The 19,557-nt window shown below is 40.3% G+C and overlaps 1 protein-coding gene across 6 annotated transcripts in view; it reads right to left on the bottom strand.

The window, feature by feature from the left end:
* The window catches only part of CENPJ (centromere protein J), a 74,373-nt gene that overhangs the window by 13,754 nt on the left and 41,062 nt on the right, over window positions 1-19,557 (bottom strand). For all 6 annotated transcript variants that reach the window (XR_008374639.1, XM_053563791.1, XM_053563790.1 and 3 more), the window contains exon 9: window positions 11,141-11,306. Coding sequence is in view for 5 of the 6 variants with exons in the window: in XM_053563791.1 (XP_053419766.1) it covers window positions 11,141-11,306 (166 nt within the window). In the remaining variant the exon portion in view is untranslated. The remainder of the gene's footprint in view (window positions 1-11,140; window positions 11,307-19,557) is intronic.

The raw sequence follows: 19,557 nt of genomic DNA, 5'->3' as shown, positions 1-19,557 counted from the left end.
TCTAATTAATTTTTCTTTTTTTTTTTCAATTGATTTAAATTTAAATGGCCACATAGTACTAACAGCTACCAGCCTGAACAGCCTGAGACAATCAGAGGACACATTCTGTGAAAGAAACATACCAGGTGGCAAGAAAGTAAAACTCACATGTTATTTATCTAACAAAGTAAAACAAAACTACAAAAAGAAAGCTCATCTGCTCTGGTTTGAATTGCCTTGGAAGAATGAGGTCCTGAACTATGAGAAAGAGAAGAAGAGGAAAAAGAAAACAATTTGATAAGCTTGCGTTTCCCTTTAGGGCTGGTCTGAATTTCATAACATGGCCGGGCAAAGTGGCTCACATCTGTAATTCTAGCCCACTGGGAGACCAAGGTAGGTTGACTGCTTAAGCTCAAGAGTTCAAGACCAACCTGAGAGTGAAACCCTATTTCTACTAAAAATAGAAAAATTAGCCAGATGTTGTGGAGGAACACCTGTAGTCCCAGCTACTTGCGAGGCTGAGGAAAGAGAATCACCTGAGCCCAAGTGTTTCATAACAAAGCAAAGTATCAAAATAAGTATCTCTCTAACCCTAAGAGATCTAGAAATAAGAAAAAAAAGAAATGACAAACTCATCATGGGTCTGCAGTCCCTAACCCCTAGGCTAAGGACCAGTATGGCTCTGTGGACTGTTAAGAACCAGGCTGCATAGTATCACTGCCTGAGCTCCTGCCTCCTGTCCCCTCCACACCCAGGCCTCTTCCCAAGGTCTGCGGGAAAACTATCTTCCATGACAGTTGGTACCTGGTACCAAAAAGGTTGGGGACTAATGATGTAGCTATTTTTAAATTGGCTACGGTTTTAAATTTAGGGAAGTGTTTTCAAATAATTGATTTTGATTATGGTTTTTTGGGGTTTTATTGAGACAGAGTCTCACTATGTCACCCTCAGTAGAGTACCGTAGCATCCCAGCTCACAGCAACCTCCAACTCTTGGGTTTAAGTTATTCTCTTGCCTCAATCTCCCAAGTAGCTGGGACTACAGGCACCCGCCACAATACCTGGCTACTTTTTTGTTGTTGTTGTAGTTGTCATTACTGTTTAGCAGGCCCGGGCTAGGCTTGAACCCCCCAGCCTGGGTGTATGTGGCCAGCACCCTAACCTCTGAGCTTCAGGTACCACCCTGAATTTGATTATGTTTTAACTACTGTTGGAAGTATTTGTTCACCAAAAAAGCAATACTAAATTTGTAACTATAATTCAGATTGTTTAAAGGAAATTCAATTAAGTTTAATATCAATTTTTAATATTTTACCTAACAGGCAATGAGCAAATAAATCTCTAAGAATTGCTAGTGATATTTATGGAAGGGTAATCTGTCAATATTTATCAATGTACATACTCTTTAACCTAGAAATTTCACTTCCAGGAATTGGTCCTACAGATAGACTTCCAGGATGTAAGTAATGAGGACAGGAATTGATTTGTATTCCCAGTACATGTCTGCTACATAATAGGTACTCGGCAACCATGTATTGAATGAATTAGGAGAATGATTGTGAGAAATGATATATACGCAAGGTGAATCAGTACAGAACTTCTTATAACTTAAAAAACAACAGAAATAGGGCGGCGCCTGTGGCTCAGTCGGTAAGGCGCCGGCCCCATATACCGAGGGTGGCGGGTTCAAACCCGGCCCCAGCTGAACTGCAACCAAAAAAAAAAAAAAAAAAATAGCCAGGTGTTGTGGCAGATGCCTGTAGTCCCAGCTACTCGGAAGGCTGAGGCAAGAGAATCGCTTAAGCCCAGGAGTTGGAGGTTGCTGTGAGCTGTGTGATGCCACGGCACTCTACCCAGGGCCATAAAGTGAGACTCTGTCTCTATTAAAAAAAAACAGAAATAACATAAATGCTTACCATAAATTATGGCACATTAATATATTGCAGTTCAATGAAATAATAATAAGACGTTCTTTCTCTTAAGACATATAATGACTTCAGTATACTACCATTAATGGTAAAGAAAACATGAATATATAAATGTGCTTGTGAAAAATTTCTCTCAAAAGATATGAGATTGATAGTGCTGGTTGCCCCAAGAGGTGGATTAAGAAAAAACAAAATAGGTTTGGCCTGGTGGCTCACACAGTGTAATCCTATCCCTATGGGAGGCCAAGGAAGGTGAATTGCTTGACCTCAGGAGTTCAAGACCACCCTGAAAAGAGTGAGACCCCGTCTCTGCTAAAAACAGAAAAACTAGTCGGGAGTGGTAGCAGATGCCTTTAGTCTCAGCTACTCAGGATGCCAAGCCAAGAGGATCATTTACATCCAAGAGTTTTGAGGATGCTGTGAGTTATGATGGCCACGGCACTGTAGCCTGGGTGACAGAGTGAGACTTTGTCTCAAAACAAAATAAAATAAATTCCAGATTAAAAAACAAACAAAAGAAAAAGAGTAGCAAGATATGAAATTAGAAACAGAAAACGGGAATTGTGGGAAGATGACTGACTAGAAGCAGCTTTTGCCAGAGGCTCATGCCCAAAGGGAGAGATGTTGGACTGAAGTGGATGGAAACCAAATGAGAGGAGCTCTGAACTGAGAGGACTGCATGAGGTACACATCACCCAGGCTGAACCAAGGGGCAAAACAAAAAAGTGGAAGAAAAACAACAGTGTAGGAGTGGCACTGCAATGGTGAGCAATAGACTCATCAGGGACAACCTATCAATTCAACTAAAAAAGTATAATTAACATATTAAAAAAGAGGCTCAGTGCCCATAACACAGTGGTTATGGCGCCAGCCACAGACACGGAGGCTGGCGGGTCCAAACCCAGCCCAGGCCAGCTAAACAACTGCAACAAAAAAACAGCCAGGCATTGTGGCGGGCGCCTGCCATCCCACCTACTCAGGAAGCTGAGGCAAGAGAGTAACTTAAGCCCGATAGTTTGAGGTGGCTGTGAGCTGTGACACCATAGCACTCTACCCAAGGAAACATACTAAGACACTGTCTCAAAAAAAAATAATAATAAAATGAAAAAGAAAAAAGAGAAAAAAGAAAATAAAAATACTCATGAGGAGGAATCAGCTGCAGAACTCTGGCAATATGAAAAATCAGAGCAGATCAACACCTCCTGGGGATGTCAAAGAAAATACAACAATGAATCCCATCCACAGACAAATTGCTGAAATGTCAGAAATAGAATGTAGAATATGGATGGTAAGTAAGATAACAGAACTGGAGGAAGAGATGGAAACAGAGAATCAGAAAACAGTTCAGAAGATGTCTCAAGAAATTAATAAATTCAAAGACAAAGTCACCAAGGATATGGATATAAAGAAGAAAGATACAGCAGCGCTATAGGAATTGAAAAGATATTTGAGGAGCTTCAAAATACAGTAGAGTCCCTCAGAAATAGAGTTGAGAAGTGCAAAGAAAGAATCTCAGATAAAGAAGACAAGACTTTTGAACTACCCCAAGCATTCAAAAAGGCAGGAAAATGGAGAAAAAGAACAGAATCTTCCCTGAGAGAGTTATGGAATCATTCCAAGAAACCAAACATGCGAATTACAGGGATTCCTGAAGGAGAAGAGGATGGTCCCAAAGGCACAAATTCTCTGCTCCAAGATATGATGGTGGAGAATTTCCCAAGTATTGCAAGAGACACAGAAATTCAGATAGTAGATGGTTTCAGAACCCCAGCACGACTCAATCCAAGAAAAAGCACCTCTTAGACACATTGTAATTAATTTTGCCAGTGTTAATATGAAGGAGAAACTTCTGCAAGCAGCCAGGCATAAGAAAAGTATTCCTTACCGGTGGGCTGCACCTGTGGCTCAAAGGAGGAGGGTGCTGGCCCCATATGCCAGAGATGGCGGGGTCAAACCCAGCCCCGGCCAGTAACTAAAAAAAAAAAAAAAGAAAAAAAGAAAAGTATTCCTTACAAAGGGAAAAGTGTTAGGATGACTACAGATCTTTCAGCCGAAATTTTCCAAACCAGAAAAGGATGATCATCTACCTTTAACCTTCTTAAAACAATTTCTCGCCCAGGATCCTATACCTTGCTAAACTGACTTTCATTTGTGATAGAGAAATCAAATACTTCACTGACATTCACATGCTGAGGAAATCTGCCACGACCTGATCAGCTCTACAGGAAATACTCAGACCCATTCTTCCTAACAATCAACAGGAGGGTACACCACCAAAATAAACCTATCCAGAAATTAAAGAACAAAAGTCTAGCTTCCACAATGGTGAGAGATATAAAATTAGCTGTGGACTTCTGAAAAATAAGATGACCCAAACTCTGCCACATCTTATCAATTCTCTCAATTAATGTGAATGGTTTGAACGCTCCTTTAAAGAGGCATACGCTGGCCAACTGGATACAAAAACTCAGGCCTTCCAAACTTCTTGCCTGTAAGAAACTCACCTTACCTCAAAAGATACAACAAGACAAGGGTGAAGGGATGTGCAATGGAATTTCAGGCATATGGAAAGCAGAAAAAAGCTGGGGTTGCAATCTTGTATGCAGATACAACAGGATTCAAACCAACAAAAATAATAAAAAGATAAAGATGGACACTTCATACTGGTCAAGGGAAACACATAAGATGAGGAGATTTCAATAGTTAACATCTATGCAACCTTTCTGAATGCTCCTTGATATACAAAACAAACCCTAACTGATCTAAATGATATAATAACTTCCCACACTGTAATACTTGGAGATTTTAACACCCCATTGGCAGTATTGGACAGATCCTCCAAACAGAAACTAAACAAAGAGATAATGGACTTAAACAAGACCCTAGAACAAACAGACTTAAAAGACTTTTATAGAATACTTTGTTATTTTTTTTGAGACAGAGTCTCACTATGTCACCCTTGGTAGACTGCTGTGGCATCACAGCTCAAAGCAACCTCCAACTCTTGGGCTTAAGCAATTCTCTTGCCTCAGCCTCCCAAGTAGCTGGGACTACAGGCACTGGACACAACTGGCTATATTTTGTTGCGGTTGTCATTGTCGTTTAGCGGGCCTGGGCAGGGTTCGAACCCACTACCCTCAGTGTATGTGGCTGTTGCCATAGCCACTGTGCTATGGGCACCCAGCCAGAACACTTTATTCTAACAAAACTGAATACACATTCTTTTCTTCAGCCCATGGATCATCTCCCACAACTGATCTTATCTTAGGTCACAAGTCTCACCTCGACAAATTCAAAATAATAGAAATTATCCCCTGTATCTTCTCAGACCATCATGGAATAAAAGTTGAATTCAACAGTTGACAGAAATCTTCATACTCAAATAAAATCATGGAAACTAAATAACCTTATGCTGAATGACAGCTGGGTCATAGACGAAATCAAGGAGAGCATTAGATTTCTGGAACAAAACAATAATGAAGACACAAACTATCAAAACCTGTGGGATACTGCAAAGGTAGTCCTTAAAGGAAAATGTACAGCATTAGATGCCTTCATCAAGAAAACAGAAAGAGAGCAAGTCAGCAACCTAATGGGTCATCTCAAGCTACTGGAAAAGGAAGAACGATCTAATCCCAAACCTAGCAGAAGAAAAGAAATAACCAAAATTAGAGCAGAACTAAATGAAATCAAAAACAAAAGAATTATTCAGAAGATCAGTGAAACAAAACCTTGGTTCTTTGAAAGGTTAATAAAATTTATAAACCCTTGGCTAGACTACCCAGAAACAGAAAAACAAGATCTCTAATAACTACAATCAGAAATGATAAAGGGGAAATAACAACAGATGCCACAGAAATACAAGATTCTCCACAATTACTACAAAAAAACTATTTGCAGAAATATGAAAATGTAGAGGAGATGGACCTATATCTAGAAGCATAATACCTTCCAAAACTCAGCCAGAAAGATTTAGAAATCTTGAATAGACCAATATCAAATACTGAAATGGCATCAATTATACAAAATCTAACCCTCCTCCAAAAAAATCTCTGGACCAGATGGTTTCACACCAGAATTCTACCAAACCTTCAAAGAGGAACTAGTTCTTAAACTGAATAAACTTTTCCAAAATATAGAGAAAAAAGGAATCCTTCTCAACACATTCTATGAAGCAAGTATCACCCTGATCCCCAAACCAGGTAAGGACCCAACTAAAAAAGAAAACTATACCCCAATATCATCAATGAATATCGATGCAAAAATATTCAACAAGATATTAGCAAACAGAATACAAACACATTAATAAGGTTATATACCATGATCAAGTGGGTTATATACCAGAGACACAGAGTTGGTTCAACATACACAAATCTATAAATTTAAAACACCGTCTAAACGGAATCAAAAACGAAAACCATATGATTCTTTTAATTGACGCAGAAAAGGCTTTTGACAATACCCAGCATCCTTTCATGATAAAAACACTCAAGAAAATAGGCTTAGAAGGACCATTCCTTAAGCTGATAGAGGCTATCTCTGCAGCAAACCCACAGCCAATATCATATTGAATGGACTAAAACTGAAAGCATTCCTTGCTCAAATCTGGAACCAGACAAGGATGCCCACTGTCTCCACTGCTATTTAACACAGTGTTGGAGGTCTCAGCCATTGCAATCGGGCAAAAGAAGGAGATCAAAGGAATCCAAATGGGGGCAGAGGAGGTCACTCAAAGGTCCCTCTTTGCACATGACATGATCTTATACCTGGAAAACCCCAGGGACTCAACTACAAACCTCTTAGAAGTGATCAAGGAATACAGCAGCATCTCAGGTTATAAAATCGATACCCACAAATCTGTAGCCTTCGTATACGTCAACAATTGTCAAGCTAAGGACAAAATCAAAGACTATTCCTTTTACGATAGCACCAAACAAGATGAAATACCTATATCTAACAAAAGAATCGAAAGATCTTACAAAGAGAATTGTGAAACTTTGAGAAAGGGAATAGCAGAAGATGTCAACAAAGGGAAGAACACACCATGCTCATGGCTGGGAAGAATCAACATCATTAAAATGTCCATACTAACCAAAGCAACCTATAGATTTAATGTAATCCCCCATCAAAGCACCAACATTATACTTTAAAGATCTTGAAAAAATAGTACATCGATTCATATGGAACCAGAAAAAAAACCCAAATAGCAAATACAATTCTTAGAAATAAAAACAATTCTGGAGGCATCATGTTGCTAGACTCCAGGTTATATTATAAGGCTATAGCAATCAAAAAAGCATGGTACTGGCACAAAAATAGACACAGATCTATGGAATAGGATAGAGAATCTAAAGATGAACCCAGTCACATGTCATCATTTAATCTTTGATAAGCCTAACAAAAACATGCACTGGGGAAAAGAATCCTTATTTAACAAATGGTGCTGGGAGGACTCATTGTCCAGAAGACTGAAACTGGACCCGCACCTCTCACCACTGACAAAAATTGATTCTTGTTGGATAAAAGATTTAAATTTAGGACACGAAACAATAAAAATTCTGAAAGAGAGTGTGGGGAAAACACTCAAAAGATATTGGCCTGAAAAAAATACTTTATGAGGAAACCCCCGCCCTAGCAATTGCAGCAACACCAAATATATATAACTGGGACTTGATCAAGCTAAAAAGCTTTTGCACAGCTAAGAGTACCACAAACAAAGCAAACAGACAGCCTTCAGAATGGGAGATGATTTTTGCATGTTATGAATCTGACAAAGGCCTGATAACTAGAATCTACAGAGAATTCAAATTAAAAAATAAGAAAAGTGCAAACAACCCTCTTTATAAATGGGCAAGTGATTTGAACAGAAACTTCTCTGAGGATGACAGATTAATAGCCAATAAACACATGAAAAAAATGCTCATCATCTTTAATCATCAGAGAAATGCAAATCAAAACCACTCTAAGATATCACCTAACTCCAGCATGATTAGCCCACATCACAAAGTCACAAAACACCAGATGCTGGCATGGATTTGGAGAGAAGGGAAGGACTGCAAACTAATGCAGCCCTTTCGGAGAGACATATGGAGAATCCTCAAAGATCTAAATGTAGACCTTCCATTTGACCCTGCAATGCCATTACTAGGTATCTACCCAGAAGAACAAAAATCATTTTACCATAAAGACATTTGTATTCGAATATTTATTGCAGATAAATATTCTTATCTAAATAGTCTAATAAATATTCTAATCTCTCAATTCTTAAGAGCCAAGTCATGGAAGCAACCTAAGTGCCCATCAACCCATGAATGGATCAACAAACTGTGGTATATTTATACCATGGAATATTATGCAGCCATTCAAAAAATATGGAGATTTTATATCTTTTACATTTACCTGGATGGAGTTGAAATACATTCTTCTTAGTAAAGCAAGAATAGAAAGACAAATATCCAATGTACTCCATACTAATATGCTATCAATATATGATCCTAAGAACAATTAAACACTATTATAGTCCAGATCAGGGGTAGAAGGAAGCAGGAGGGGAGAGGACATATGGCAGAAGGAGGGAGGGAATGAGGCAGGATCACACCTAATGTGCACATTTTGAGGGTGTATAACACGCCCTCTGGGTAAGGGGCTCTTCTACAAATGGAACTTTACCCTGCAAGCGAGAACAATGTAACCTAAATATTGTACCCTCATATTAATTTGAATAAGTTTAAAAAAAGGAAAAAGAAAATGATCACTGATGAAGTATGACAATTCATCACATTATTCTTTCTACTTTCATATACTTTTGGAATTTCCTGTAATACAAAAAATATTTTTTTAAAGAGCTCAATTTGGTGGCCAGCGTAAGGGGGGAAAGATTTTCACTATACATCTTTTTGTGCCATTTGAAGGAGAATGAATTTATTATCAACTTTTGAAATAAAATTTTTAACACTGTCAAAATCTAACATATTAGATTTAACAAACCAAACATTAACCAAAACGTAATAATAAATGTTTCTCTTCACAAAAAAAAAATAAATAGAATTAAAGACCCTGACTAAGCACCATGGTATGTGGTAGCTTAAGCTATAGGTGTGCAAATGAGATTGGTCAAGGACAGCTATATCTTAAGAAAGGAATAAAAGAGCAAAAGAATGAATTTTAAAATGCTTATAATTAATAATTAAAATATGGAAAATGGGAGGTACATCTGCATTTTTATGCTAGAAGCAATGGATAGGCACTTCAAAGTTTTCTTTTGATAAGTTTAAAAAGATCCAATTTTGGTGGCGCCTGTGGCTCAAGGAGTAGGGTGCAGGTCCCATATGCCAGAGGTGGCGGGTTCAAACCCAGCCCGGGCCACTAACCACAAAAAAAAAAAAAAAAAGATCCAATTTTTTCTTTCATAGTGAGTTCTTTGTGTTTTCTCTTAGAAATCTCTGCATATGCCAGTGTCATAAATGTATTCACCTATTTTTTTTAAAAAAGATTTACAGTTTTAGCAAGAAATGTATTAGTTCTTGGCTCGGTGTCCATAGCTCAAGCGGCTAGGGCACCAACCACATACAACGGAGCTGGCAGGTTCGAATCCAGCCTTGGCCCTGCCAAACAACGGCAACTACAACCAAAAAAATAGCTGGGCATTGTGGTGGGCGCCTGTAGTCCCAGCTACTTGGGAGGCTGAGGCAAGAGAATTGCTTAAGCCCAGGAGCTGGAGGTTCCAGTGAGCTATGACGCCATGCACTCTACCCAGGGGGAGGGGGAGGAAAAGGGAAGAAAGGAAGGGAAGGAAAGAGGGGAAGGAAAGAAAGGAAGGAAGGAAGGAAGGAAGAGGGAAAGGGAAAGAATGGAAAGGAAAGGAAGAAAGAAAGAAGTGTATTAGTTCTTTTTAACTGCTACATCCCTCTGATCAAGTCCATTTCTAACCATGAAATCAACATGACTCATGACTTGGCCTATCAATTTTTAAGTTTTAGAACTAAACACCTAATTAGTATGTGGATCTTAAATTATTATAAATGAAGAAAATTAACAATATTTGGTATGCAATGGATCAAAAAGATTAATAATCTTACACTGGTAGATTTCCAACTCCTAGCTTTTTAATTCTTCTATGTCATTACCATAGGTTTTTTGGGAAAGCCTTTATTAGTAAGAAAAGAACTAATATACTTTACTCTTTAAAAGTCAGTTAAAGCTGGGCATTGTGGCTCACGCATATAAGTCCCTGAAAGTTGAGGCAGGATTGCTTGAGACCAGCCTAGGCAACATAGTGAGACCCATATCTTAAAACAATGTCTAAATTAGCCACGTGTGATGGTTTGCACCTCTGATCCCAGCTCCTCAGATCCCAGCTCCTCAAGAGGCTAAGGCAGGAGAATCAGGCCTTTGTGGCTGCAGTGAGCTGTGATCATGCCCTGGAACTCTGATCTGGGCAACAGAGTGAGATACTATCTCTCTGCTTATTTATTTTTTATTTATTTATTTATTTTTTTAAATACTACAACTAGGCTGGCCACAGTGGCTCACGCCTGTAATCCTAGCACTCTAGGAGGCTGAGCCACATTGGCCTGAGCTCCTATTGCCTTAGCTTAGGAGTTCAAGACCAGCCTGAGCCAGAGTGAGACCCCCATCTCTAAAAAATAGCTCGGTGGTGTGGCAGGTGCTTGTAGTCCCAGCTACTCTGGAGGCTGAGGCAAGAGAATCTCTTGAGCCCAAGAGTTTGAGGTTGCTATGGACATCACAGCACTCTACCAAGGGCGACAAAGTAAGACTCTTGTTGGCTTGGCACCCATAGCACCGTGGTTATGGCACCAGCCACATACACCCAGCCTGGCGGATTCAAACCTGGCCCGGGCCAGCTAAACAACAATGACAACTGCAACAAAAAAATAGCCAGGCAATGTGGCGGGTGCCTGTAATCCCAGCTACTTGGAAGGCTGAGGCAAGAGAATCACTTAAGACCAAGAGTTGGAGGTTGCTGTGAGCTGTGATGCCACAGCAGTTAACTAAGGGCAACACAGTGAGACTCTGTCTCAAAAATAAAAAAGACTCTTATCAAATAAATAGGATAGGATAAGATAAGATCACATACTGCAACTATCCATAATCCTCTATTTAAACTCAATTTTCATCAATTTCTTTTTGGAGGGGAGAGGAGAGGAGGGAAGGGAAGGGAATGACAGTCATTTTTACTAACTTATATGAATACAATATAAAGCACTGGCATACCTGTATTTCTTCACGTTCCTTTTTATCGGGAAAAGATCGCGCAGCTGTAGTATACTTTTCAAAAACTTTACGTTCCTTTTGTAGCTTCCTTGTTTCTTCCTTTTTAAACTCTTCTATTCGGGCCAATTCTTTTGCTTTCTGTTGTTCAAAGTCTGCAATTTCTTTCCTAAAATGATGAAACCATGTTATCGTCTAAGTGGTCCCTCTCAATACAATAATCTACTTGTGGTACCAAAGCAGAATCTGGTGACAGGCTAGAAGGAACTGCGAGTCCTAGTGAATCCATCTTCAATCTAAGGCCTGAAATGCCAGCCAGTCCGTTCATCAAAGCATTCATCCAACCATGCATTCACTGAGCACCTCCTATGTATCAGGCACTCTACAAGGTGGTAAAAAAATCACAATAAAAAAAATAATTCTTATTCCCATGAAGCTTCTTACATTCAAATGGGAGAGACAGACAATAATAAACAAGATTAATAAGTAAAGTATATGGAGTATTAGAAGTATTAAGGAGAAAAATAAAGCTATGAAGGAGATTAGGAAATATGAGGGTGGGAGGTTCACATTTTGGAGGGGTCATCTTGCTGAGATAACACAGGAATAAACCTGGAAGAAATGAAAAAGTAAGCCATGGGAATGTCTGCATATATCAGCCCATGCGGGAGTGCCATGTGCTAGGGCCCTGTGGCATAAGTGTAGCTGAGGCACACAAAGAACAGCCACAGGGTCAGTGCAGCTAAAGCAGAATGAGCAAAGGATGGATACTAGCCAAAAATATCAAAAAAGAAAAACATATGGGCGGCGCCTGTGGCTCAGTCGGTAAGGCGCCGGCCCCATATGCCGAGGGTGGTGGGTTCAAACCCAGCCCCGGCCAAACTGCAACCAAAAAATAGCCGGGCGTTGTAGCGGGCGCCTGTAGTCCCAGCTGCTCTGGAGGCTGAGGCAAGAGAATCGCTTAAGCCCAAGAATTAGAGGTTGCTGTGAGCCGTGTGACGCCACGGCACTCTACCCGAGGGCGGTACAGTGAGACTCTGTCTCTACAAAAAAAAAAAAAAAAAGAAGATCAGATAAATTAGGGGCTTACAGACCACTGTGAGGATGCTGGATCTGCCTTGAGAGAAAGCTGATCAGAGGAAGTGTCTGATGCCAGTGAGTTTTGGGTGTATGTGAAGAGCACAGGTATACGTGGGGCAGCAGAAAGACCAGCAAGAGGCTAGACACAGTGGCCTCTAGGAGGACAAGGCCTGAGTTCACAGGTTTGAGACCAGTCTGACCCAGTGAGAGACCCAATCTTTAAAAATAGCCAGGCATTGTAGCAGGTGCCTATAGTCCCAGCCACTTGGGAGGCTGAGACTAGAGAATCACTTGAGCCCAGGAGTTTGAGGCTGCTGTGAGCTGTGACACCATGGCACTCTACCAAGGGCGATAAAATAAGACTCTGTTTCATAAAAAATAAATAAATAAAAAGAAAGACCAGCAAGGAAGCCATTTCCATCACCAGGGAAAACTGACAGCCACAAGGCCAAGCACAGCTCTGGGGACAGTGCAGACGTCAAGTTAGATGTGGAGTAAGAGAGCCAGAGAAGATTCAAGGACAATTCCAAGACTTTTGGCCTGAGCAAACACAAGAACAGACACAAGAGCCAAGTACAGGAAGGAGTATCAAGGAGCTAATTTTTGTAAGTGATCAATTTAAACACTTAATAGCTCTCCACACGGAAAGACCGACTAGGGAGTAGGCTATGAGGTATGGGCTAAGTTTGGTTTTAGGACATAATGGCACCCTGATGATATGTAAAGCCTCAAAACTGGGTAAGTACACAGGAGAGAGAGCAGACAGAAAATACTAAAGATACTCTTATCTGAACAACATCCAAAACTTGTACAATGTACACACAATTATATATTCAAAAGGCACAGATTGAAGGAGGAGCACTTGCAGCACATTTGGCAAAGTTTACTATCTTTAAATAAATCTATATAAAACTCCTACAGTAAGACAAACTAGAAAAATGAGCAGAGGTCAGAAGGAAATTTACAAAATAAACGTAACACCTAAATATAAAAGCATGCTCAATTTTATCAATTAAAGAAATGAAAATTTTACGAGGTGAACATGCCATAATTATCAGCTTAGCAAGATTTGAATGACCGCTAAAGCTCCACTCTGGAGATGGGGAAAGGTGATGAGTAGGAGACTCAGAAATTCATCCTTAGAAAGTAGTATTTATTTTATTTTTTTGCAGTTTTTGGCCAGGGCCAGGTTTGAACCCACCACCCCCGGCATATAGGGCCAGCGCCCTACTCCTTGAGCCAGAGGCGCCGCTCAGTAGTATTTATTTTTAAAGGTAGCCTCGGCCCCACACAGTGGCTCACACCTGTAATCCTAGCACTCTCTAGGGCTAAGATGGGTGGATCACTTGAGCTCAAGAGTTCAAGACTAGCCTGATCAAGAGTGAGACCCCATCTCTATGAAAAATAGAAAATTAGCTGGGTGTTGTGCCAGGTGCTTGTAGTCCCAGGTACACAGGAGGGTAAGGCAGGAAGATCTTGAGCCCAGGAGTTTGAGGTTGTTATGAGCTAGGTTGATACCATGGCACTCTATCCTGGGGCACAGAGTGAGACTATCTCAAAAAATTAAATAAAAGTAAAAACATAAAATATGTATGGTGATATTTCTTAAATAATTTTATAGTAGCAAAAACTATAAGCAAGCTAAACCCCTATCAACAGATTACAGTAGCGTTCATACAACACAATCATTTCAAGGCTACAGATTAGGATGTGCTAAGAGGGTAAAATGTCTATTATGTGGTTAAAATAAAAATCGGATTAAATAATAATATCTATAATAAAGCCCAGGGCTTGGAGCCACACTGGTGGCTCTGTGTTACCTACTAAGGAGGTAAACTTAAAAAACTTTCTTAATAGGCAGCACTTGTGGCTCAGTGGATAGGGCACCGGCTCCATATACGGACGGTGGCAGGTTCAAACATGGCCCCAGCCAAATTGCAACAAAAAAATAGCGGGGCGTTGTGGCAGGCACCTGTAGTCCCAGCTACTCGGGAAGGTGAGGCAAGAGAATTGCCTAAGCCCAGGAGTTGGAGGTTGCTGTGAGCTGTGTGACACCATGGCACTCTACCTCCACAGCACTCTACCGAGGGCAACAAAATGAAACTCTTGTCTCTAAAAAAAAACTTTAACTTTACAGAGCTTCAGTTTCCTCATCTGTATTAAGAAAGAACATATTGAGCGGCGCCTGTGGCTCAAGGAGGAGGGCGCCGGTCCCATATGCAGGAGGTGGCGGGTTCAAATCCAGCCCCGGCCAAAAACCAAATTAAATAAATAAATAAATAAATAAATAAGAAAGAACATATTAGGGCAGCGCCTATGGCTCACTGAGTAGGGTGCCGGCCCCATATACCAAGGGTGGCGGGTACAAACCCAGCCCCACCCAAACTGCTACAAAAAAATAGCCAGGCATTGTGGCAGGCACCTGTAGTCCCAGCTACTCAGGAGGCTGAGGCAAGAGAATTGCCTAAGCCCAAGAGCTGGAGGTTGCTATGAGCTGTGATGCCACAGCACTCTGCCAAGGGTGACAAAGTAAGACTCTGTCTCAAAAAAAAAAAAAAAAGAACATAATAGCTAAGTACTGCATTTTGTGGGCAGTGCCTGTGGCTCAAAGGAGTAAGACGCCAGCTCCATATGCCAGAGGTGGCAGTTCAAACCCAGCCCTGGCCAAAAACAGCAAAAAAAAAAAAGGACTGCATTTTGCTTAGAGCAGACCCTTAGTGAAAATGCTAAAAACAAAATAAAAATTAGACATCAATGATTTAAGTGTTCTTTAAATGAAAAAAATATATCTTTTTTGTTTGCCTTTTTTTTTTTAATTGTTGGGGAATCGTTGCAGGTACCATGAGCCAGGTTACACTGCTTGCGTTTGCTGGGTTAAGTCCCTCTATTAATAGTGCCCCGCCCCCAAGAGGTGTGTCACACACCAGGCCCCACATCCCTCCCCTTCCCCCACCATGTACGAGCACCAATTGTCCTCATATCAGAATTGAGCACACTGGATTCTTGCTTCTCCATTCTTGTGATGCTTTACTAAGAAGAATGTATTGCAACTCCATCCAAATTAATACAAAAGATGTAAAGTCACCATCCTTTTTAGTATAGTATTCCATGGTATACATACACCACAGCTTGTTAATCCATTCCTAGACTGATGTGTATTTAAGTTGGTTCCACAATAATTGTAAATTAAGCTTCAGTACACAGTCTAGTGCAAACATCCTTGTGATAAAATGGGTAGATGCCCACTAATGGGAATGCATCATCAAATGGGAGGTCTGGTTTGAGTTCTTTGAGGATTCTCCATACTGCCTTCCAAAAGGGTTGTATTAGTATTCAGTCCCACCAACGGTGTGAAAGTGTTCTCTTCTCTCCACAACCACACCAGCATCTGCAGCTTTGAGTCTTTGTGATGTGGGCCATTCTCAATGAGGTTAGGTGATATCTCAGGGTAGTTTTGATTTGCATTTCTCTGATAATTAGGGACAATGAGTAATTTTTATATGCTTATTATCCATTTGCCTGTCTTCTTTAGACAAGGTTCTGTCCATCTCACTTGCCCATTGATACAAGGGATTGTTAGCTTTTTTGTTATTGAGTTCTTTGTAGATTCTAGTTATCAAGCTTTTGTCTGATTCATAACATGCAAATATCTTTTCCCATTCTGATGATTGTTGATTTGCTTTGATTGTTGTCTCCTTACCTATACAGAAGCTATTCAGTTTAATTAAGTCCCATTTGTTTATTGAAAATATATATTTTTTAAATTAATGAAGTATAGACATTTAAAAAGTTACCTGGGGTGCAAGAAGGGGTTTGGACTAAATTCTCACATCTTACCTATCACTACTACAATCAGTAGAAAAATAAGAATACTTCCATTTTATTTTTATTTATTTTTTATTTTTTTTAGAGACAGAGTCACACTTTATTGCCCTCAGTAGAGTACAGCAGCATCACAGCTCACAGCAACTTCCAGCTCCTGGGCCCAGGCGATTCTCTTGCCTCAGCCTCCCAAGTAGCTGGGACCACAGGCGCCCACCACAATGCCCAGCTATTTTTTATTGCAGTTTGGCCAGGGCCGGGTTCGAACCCGTCACACTTGGTATATGGGGCCAGCGCCCTACCCACTGAGCCACAGGCACCACCCGAATATTTTCATTTTAAAATAGCTATTATTCAGAATTTGATTTTTAAGCACAGCTCAGAATATAGTACAGTAATTGAATTTCCTTATTAAGTGGATTAATACAGATCTATAATCCCTTATCTAGAATTTGTGGGCCAGATGTATTTAGAATTTTTCAGGTTTTAGAAAAGAAATATGGGAGTAATTTCAGGGATGATGGAGTAGGAAGCTCCAGGAATCAGTCCTTCCACCAAAATAAACTACTGAGCTGGCAGGAAGTGTCAGAATCAACGACTTGGGAACTGTGGAGTCTAACCAAAGACTACAGCACCTACAGCACCTTGGGGCGTGCTGGATGAAGAAAGAGCTGGGAAATTCGGCTGAATTTCCTAAAATTCACAGCACAGCAGTAACCATCCACTACACACAGTCCCAAGGCAGGCAGCTGTGAGGACTACAGCCTCAATCCTGGGCACCTAACCCAGGTGAGCAAAAGGTTATCTCACCCAGGTGAGCAAAAGGTTATCTCATCCTCCAAAACTCCAGGTGGTGTTTTGATCTGCCTCACAATTCACTGAGGGACTGACACAGAGACCAGGTATTGTTTCAAACCCTTTTCCAGGAAATTTAAAGAGACAAAGAATATTGCCCAAAGAATTTAAAGAGATAAAACTTTTAAATTTTCTTTCCTTATTAAATCAGGGCATTTAAAGAACTCAATGTCATGTCACAGGATGACCATGGAAATAACAGAATCTACTTCAGTGAACACACATGACAAGGAATAAAATCTTTGTTCCCAAAGAGCAACAGTGGAATCCCTGGTGTAAGAGAATCTGATTTTCTGGGTTACTACATGCAGTATTTAAAATGTTCTGTTTTCATCCAAAACTATAAAACATACAAAGAAACAGAAAAGTACTATAACCCATTCACAGCGAAGAAAAGAAATGAACAGAAACCATCACTGTGGAAAGCTAGACATGGGACTTACTAGTCAAAGACTTGAAATTAACTGTCTTAGCACTAGACAGATCATCAAGGCAGAAAATCAACAAAGAACACCAGAATTAAACTGGACTGTAAAACAAATAAACCTAACAGACATTTATAGAAAATTCTACCCTAAAACTGCACAATGTACATTCTTCTCATCACCATATGGAACATTTTCAAAGATACCATGTTACATCACAAAACAAGTTTCAAAACATTTTTTTATTTTTTAGACACGAGTCTTACTTTGTCGCCCTTGGTAGACAGCAACCTTAAACTCTTGGGCTCAAGTGATTCTCTTGCCTCAGCCTCCCAAGCAGCTGAGAATACAGGAGCCCAACATAATGCCCGGCTATTTTTTTTTTAGAGATGAGGTCTCACTCTGCCTCCGACTGATCTCAAACCTGTGAGCTCAGGCAATCCAACTGCTTCAGCCTCCCAGACTGCTAGAATTATAGGCATGAGCCCGGCCGACTGAATAAATTTTTTTTTTTTTTTTAATTGTTGGGGATTCATTGAGGGTACAATAAGCCAGTTACACTGATTGCAATTGTTAGGTAAAGTCCCTCTTGCAATCATGTCTTGCCCCCATAAAGTGTGACACACACTAAGGCCCCACCCCCCTCCCTCCATCCCTCTTTCTGCTTCCCCCCCCATAACCTTAATTGTCATTAATTGTCCTCATATCAAGATTGAGTACATAGGATTCATGCTTCTCCATTCTTGTGATGCTTTACTAAGAATAATGTCTTCCACTTCCATCCAGGTTAATACGAAGGATGTAAAGTCTCCATTTTTTTTAATGGCTGAATAGTATTCCATGGTATACATATACCACAGCTTGTTAATCCATTCCTGGGTTGGTGGGCATTTAGGCTGTTTCCACATTTTGGAGATTGTAAATTGAGCTGCAATAAACAGTCTAGTACAAGTGTCCTTATGATAAAAGGATTTTTTTCCTTCTGGGTATATGCCCAGTAATGGGATTGCAGGATCGAATGGGAGGTCTAGCTTGAGTGCTTTGAGGTTTCTCCATACTTCCTTCCAGAAAGGTTGTACTAGTTTGCAGTCCCACCAGCAGTGTAAAAGTGTTCCCTTCTCTCCACATCCACGCCAGCATCTGCAGTTTTGAGATTTTGTGATGTGGGCCATTCTCACTGGGGTTAGATGATATCTCAGGGATGTTTTGATTTGCATTTCTCTAATATATAGAGATGATGAACATTTTTTCATGTGTTTGTTAGCCATTCGTCTGTCGTCTTTAGAGAAAGTTCTATTCATGTCTCTTGCCCATTGATATAAGGGATTGTTGGCTTTTTTCATGTGGATTAATTTGAGTTCTCCTCAGATCCTGGTTATCAAGCTTTTGTCTGATTGAAAATATGCAAATATCCTTTCCCATTGTGTAGGTTGTCTCTTTGCTTTGGTTATTGTCTCCTTAGCTGTACAGTTTTTTTTTTTATTGCCCTCGGGAGAGTGCCGTGGTGTCACAGCTCACAGCAACCTCCAATTCCTGGGCTTAGGCGATTCTCTTGCCTCAGCCTCTTGAGTAGCTGGAACTGCAGGCACCTGCCAGAATGCCTGGCTAGTTTTTGTTGCAGTTTGGCCGGGGCCAGGTTCGAAACCGCCCCCCTTGGTATATGGGGCTGGCACCCTACCCACTGAATCACAGGCACCGACCCTGAATAAATTTTTAAATGCTGAAATCATATTAAGTACCTTCTCAGATCCCAGTGGAATAAAATTAGAAACAAACTCCATGAAGAATTTCCAAAACTTTTTCCATGACTTAGCAATTATGAATTGGGCTGCAATAAACATTCTGGTACAAATTTCTTTCTTATAATGTGATTTTTGGTCTTCTGGGTATATACCTAGTAGAGGAATTATAGGATTGAATGGCAGATTTATTTTTAGATCTCTAAGTGTTCTCCAAACATCTTTCCAAAAGAAATGTATTAATTTGCATTCCCACCAGCAGTGTAGAAGTGTTTCCTTTCTCCACATCCACTCCAACATCTCTGGTCTTGGGATTTTGTGATATGGGCTAATCTTACTGGAGTTAGATGACATCTCAAAGTAGTTTTGATTTGCATTTCTCTGATGATTAAAGATGATGAGCATTTTTTCATATGTCTGTAGGCCGTGCGCCTATCTTCTTCAGAGAAGTTTCTCTTCAAGTCCCTTGCCCAGCCTGCGATGGGATCACTTGTTCTTT

This window comes from Nycticebus coucang, chromosome 15, assembly GCF_027406575.1.
Source record: "Nycticebus coucang isolate mNycCou1 chromosome 15, mNycCou1.pri, whole genome shotgun sequence".
Taxonomy (NCBI): Eukaryota; Metazoa; Chordata; class Mammalia; order Primates; family Lorisidae; genus Nycticebus; species Nycticebus coucang.
The sequence above is the reverse complement of the archived record's forward strand: the minus strand, read 5'-3'. Positions and strand labels throughout refer to the sequence as shown.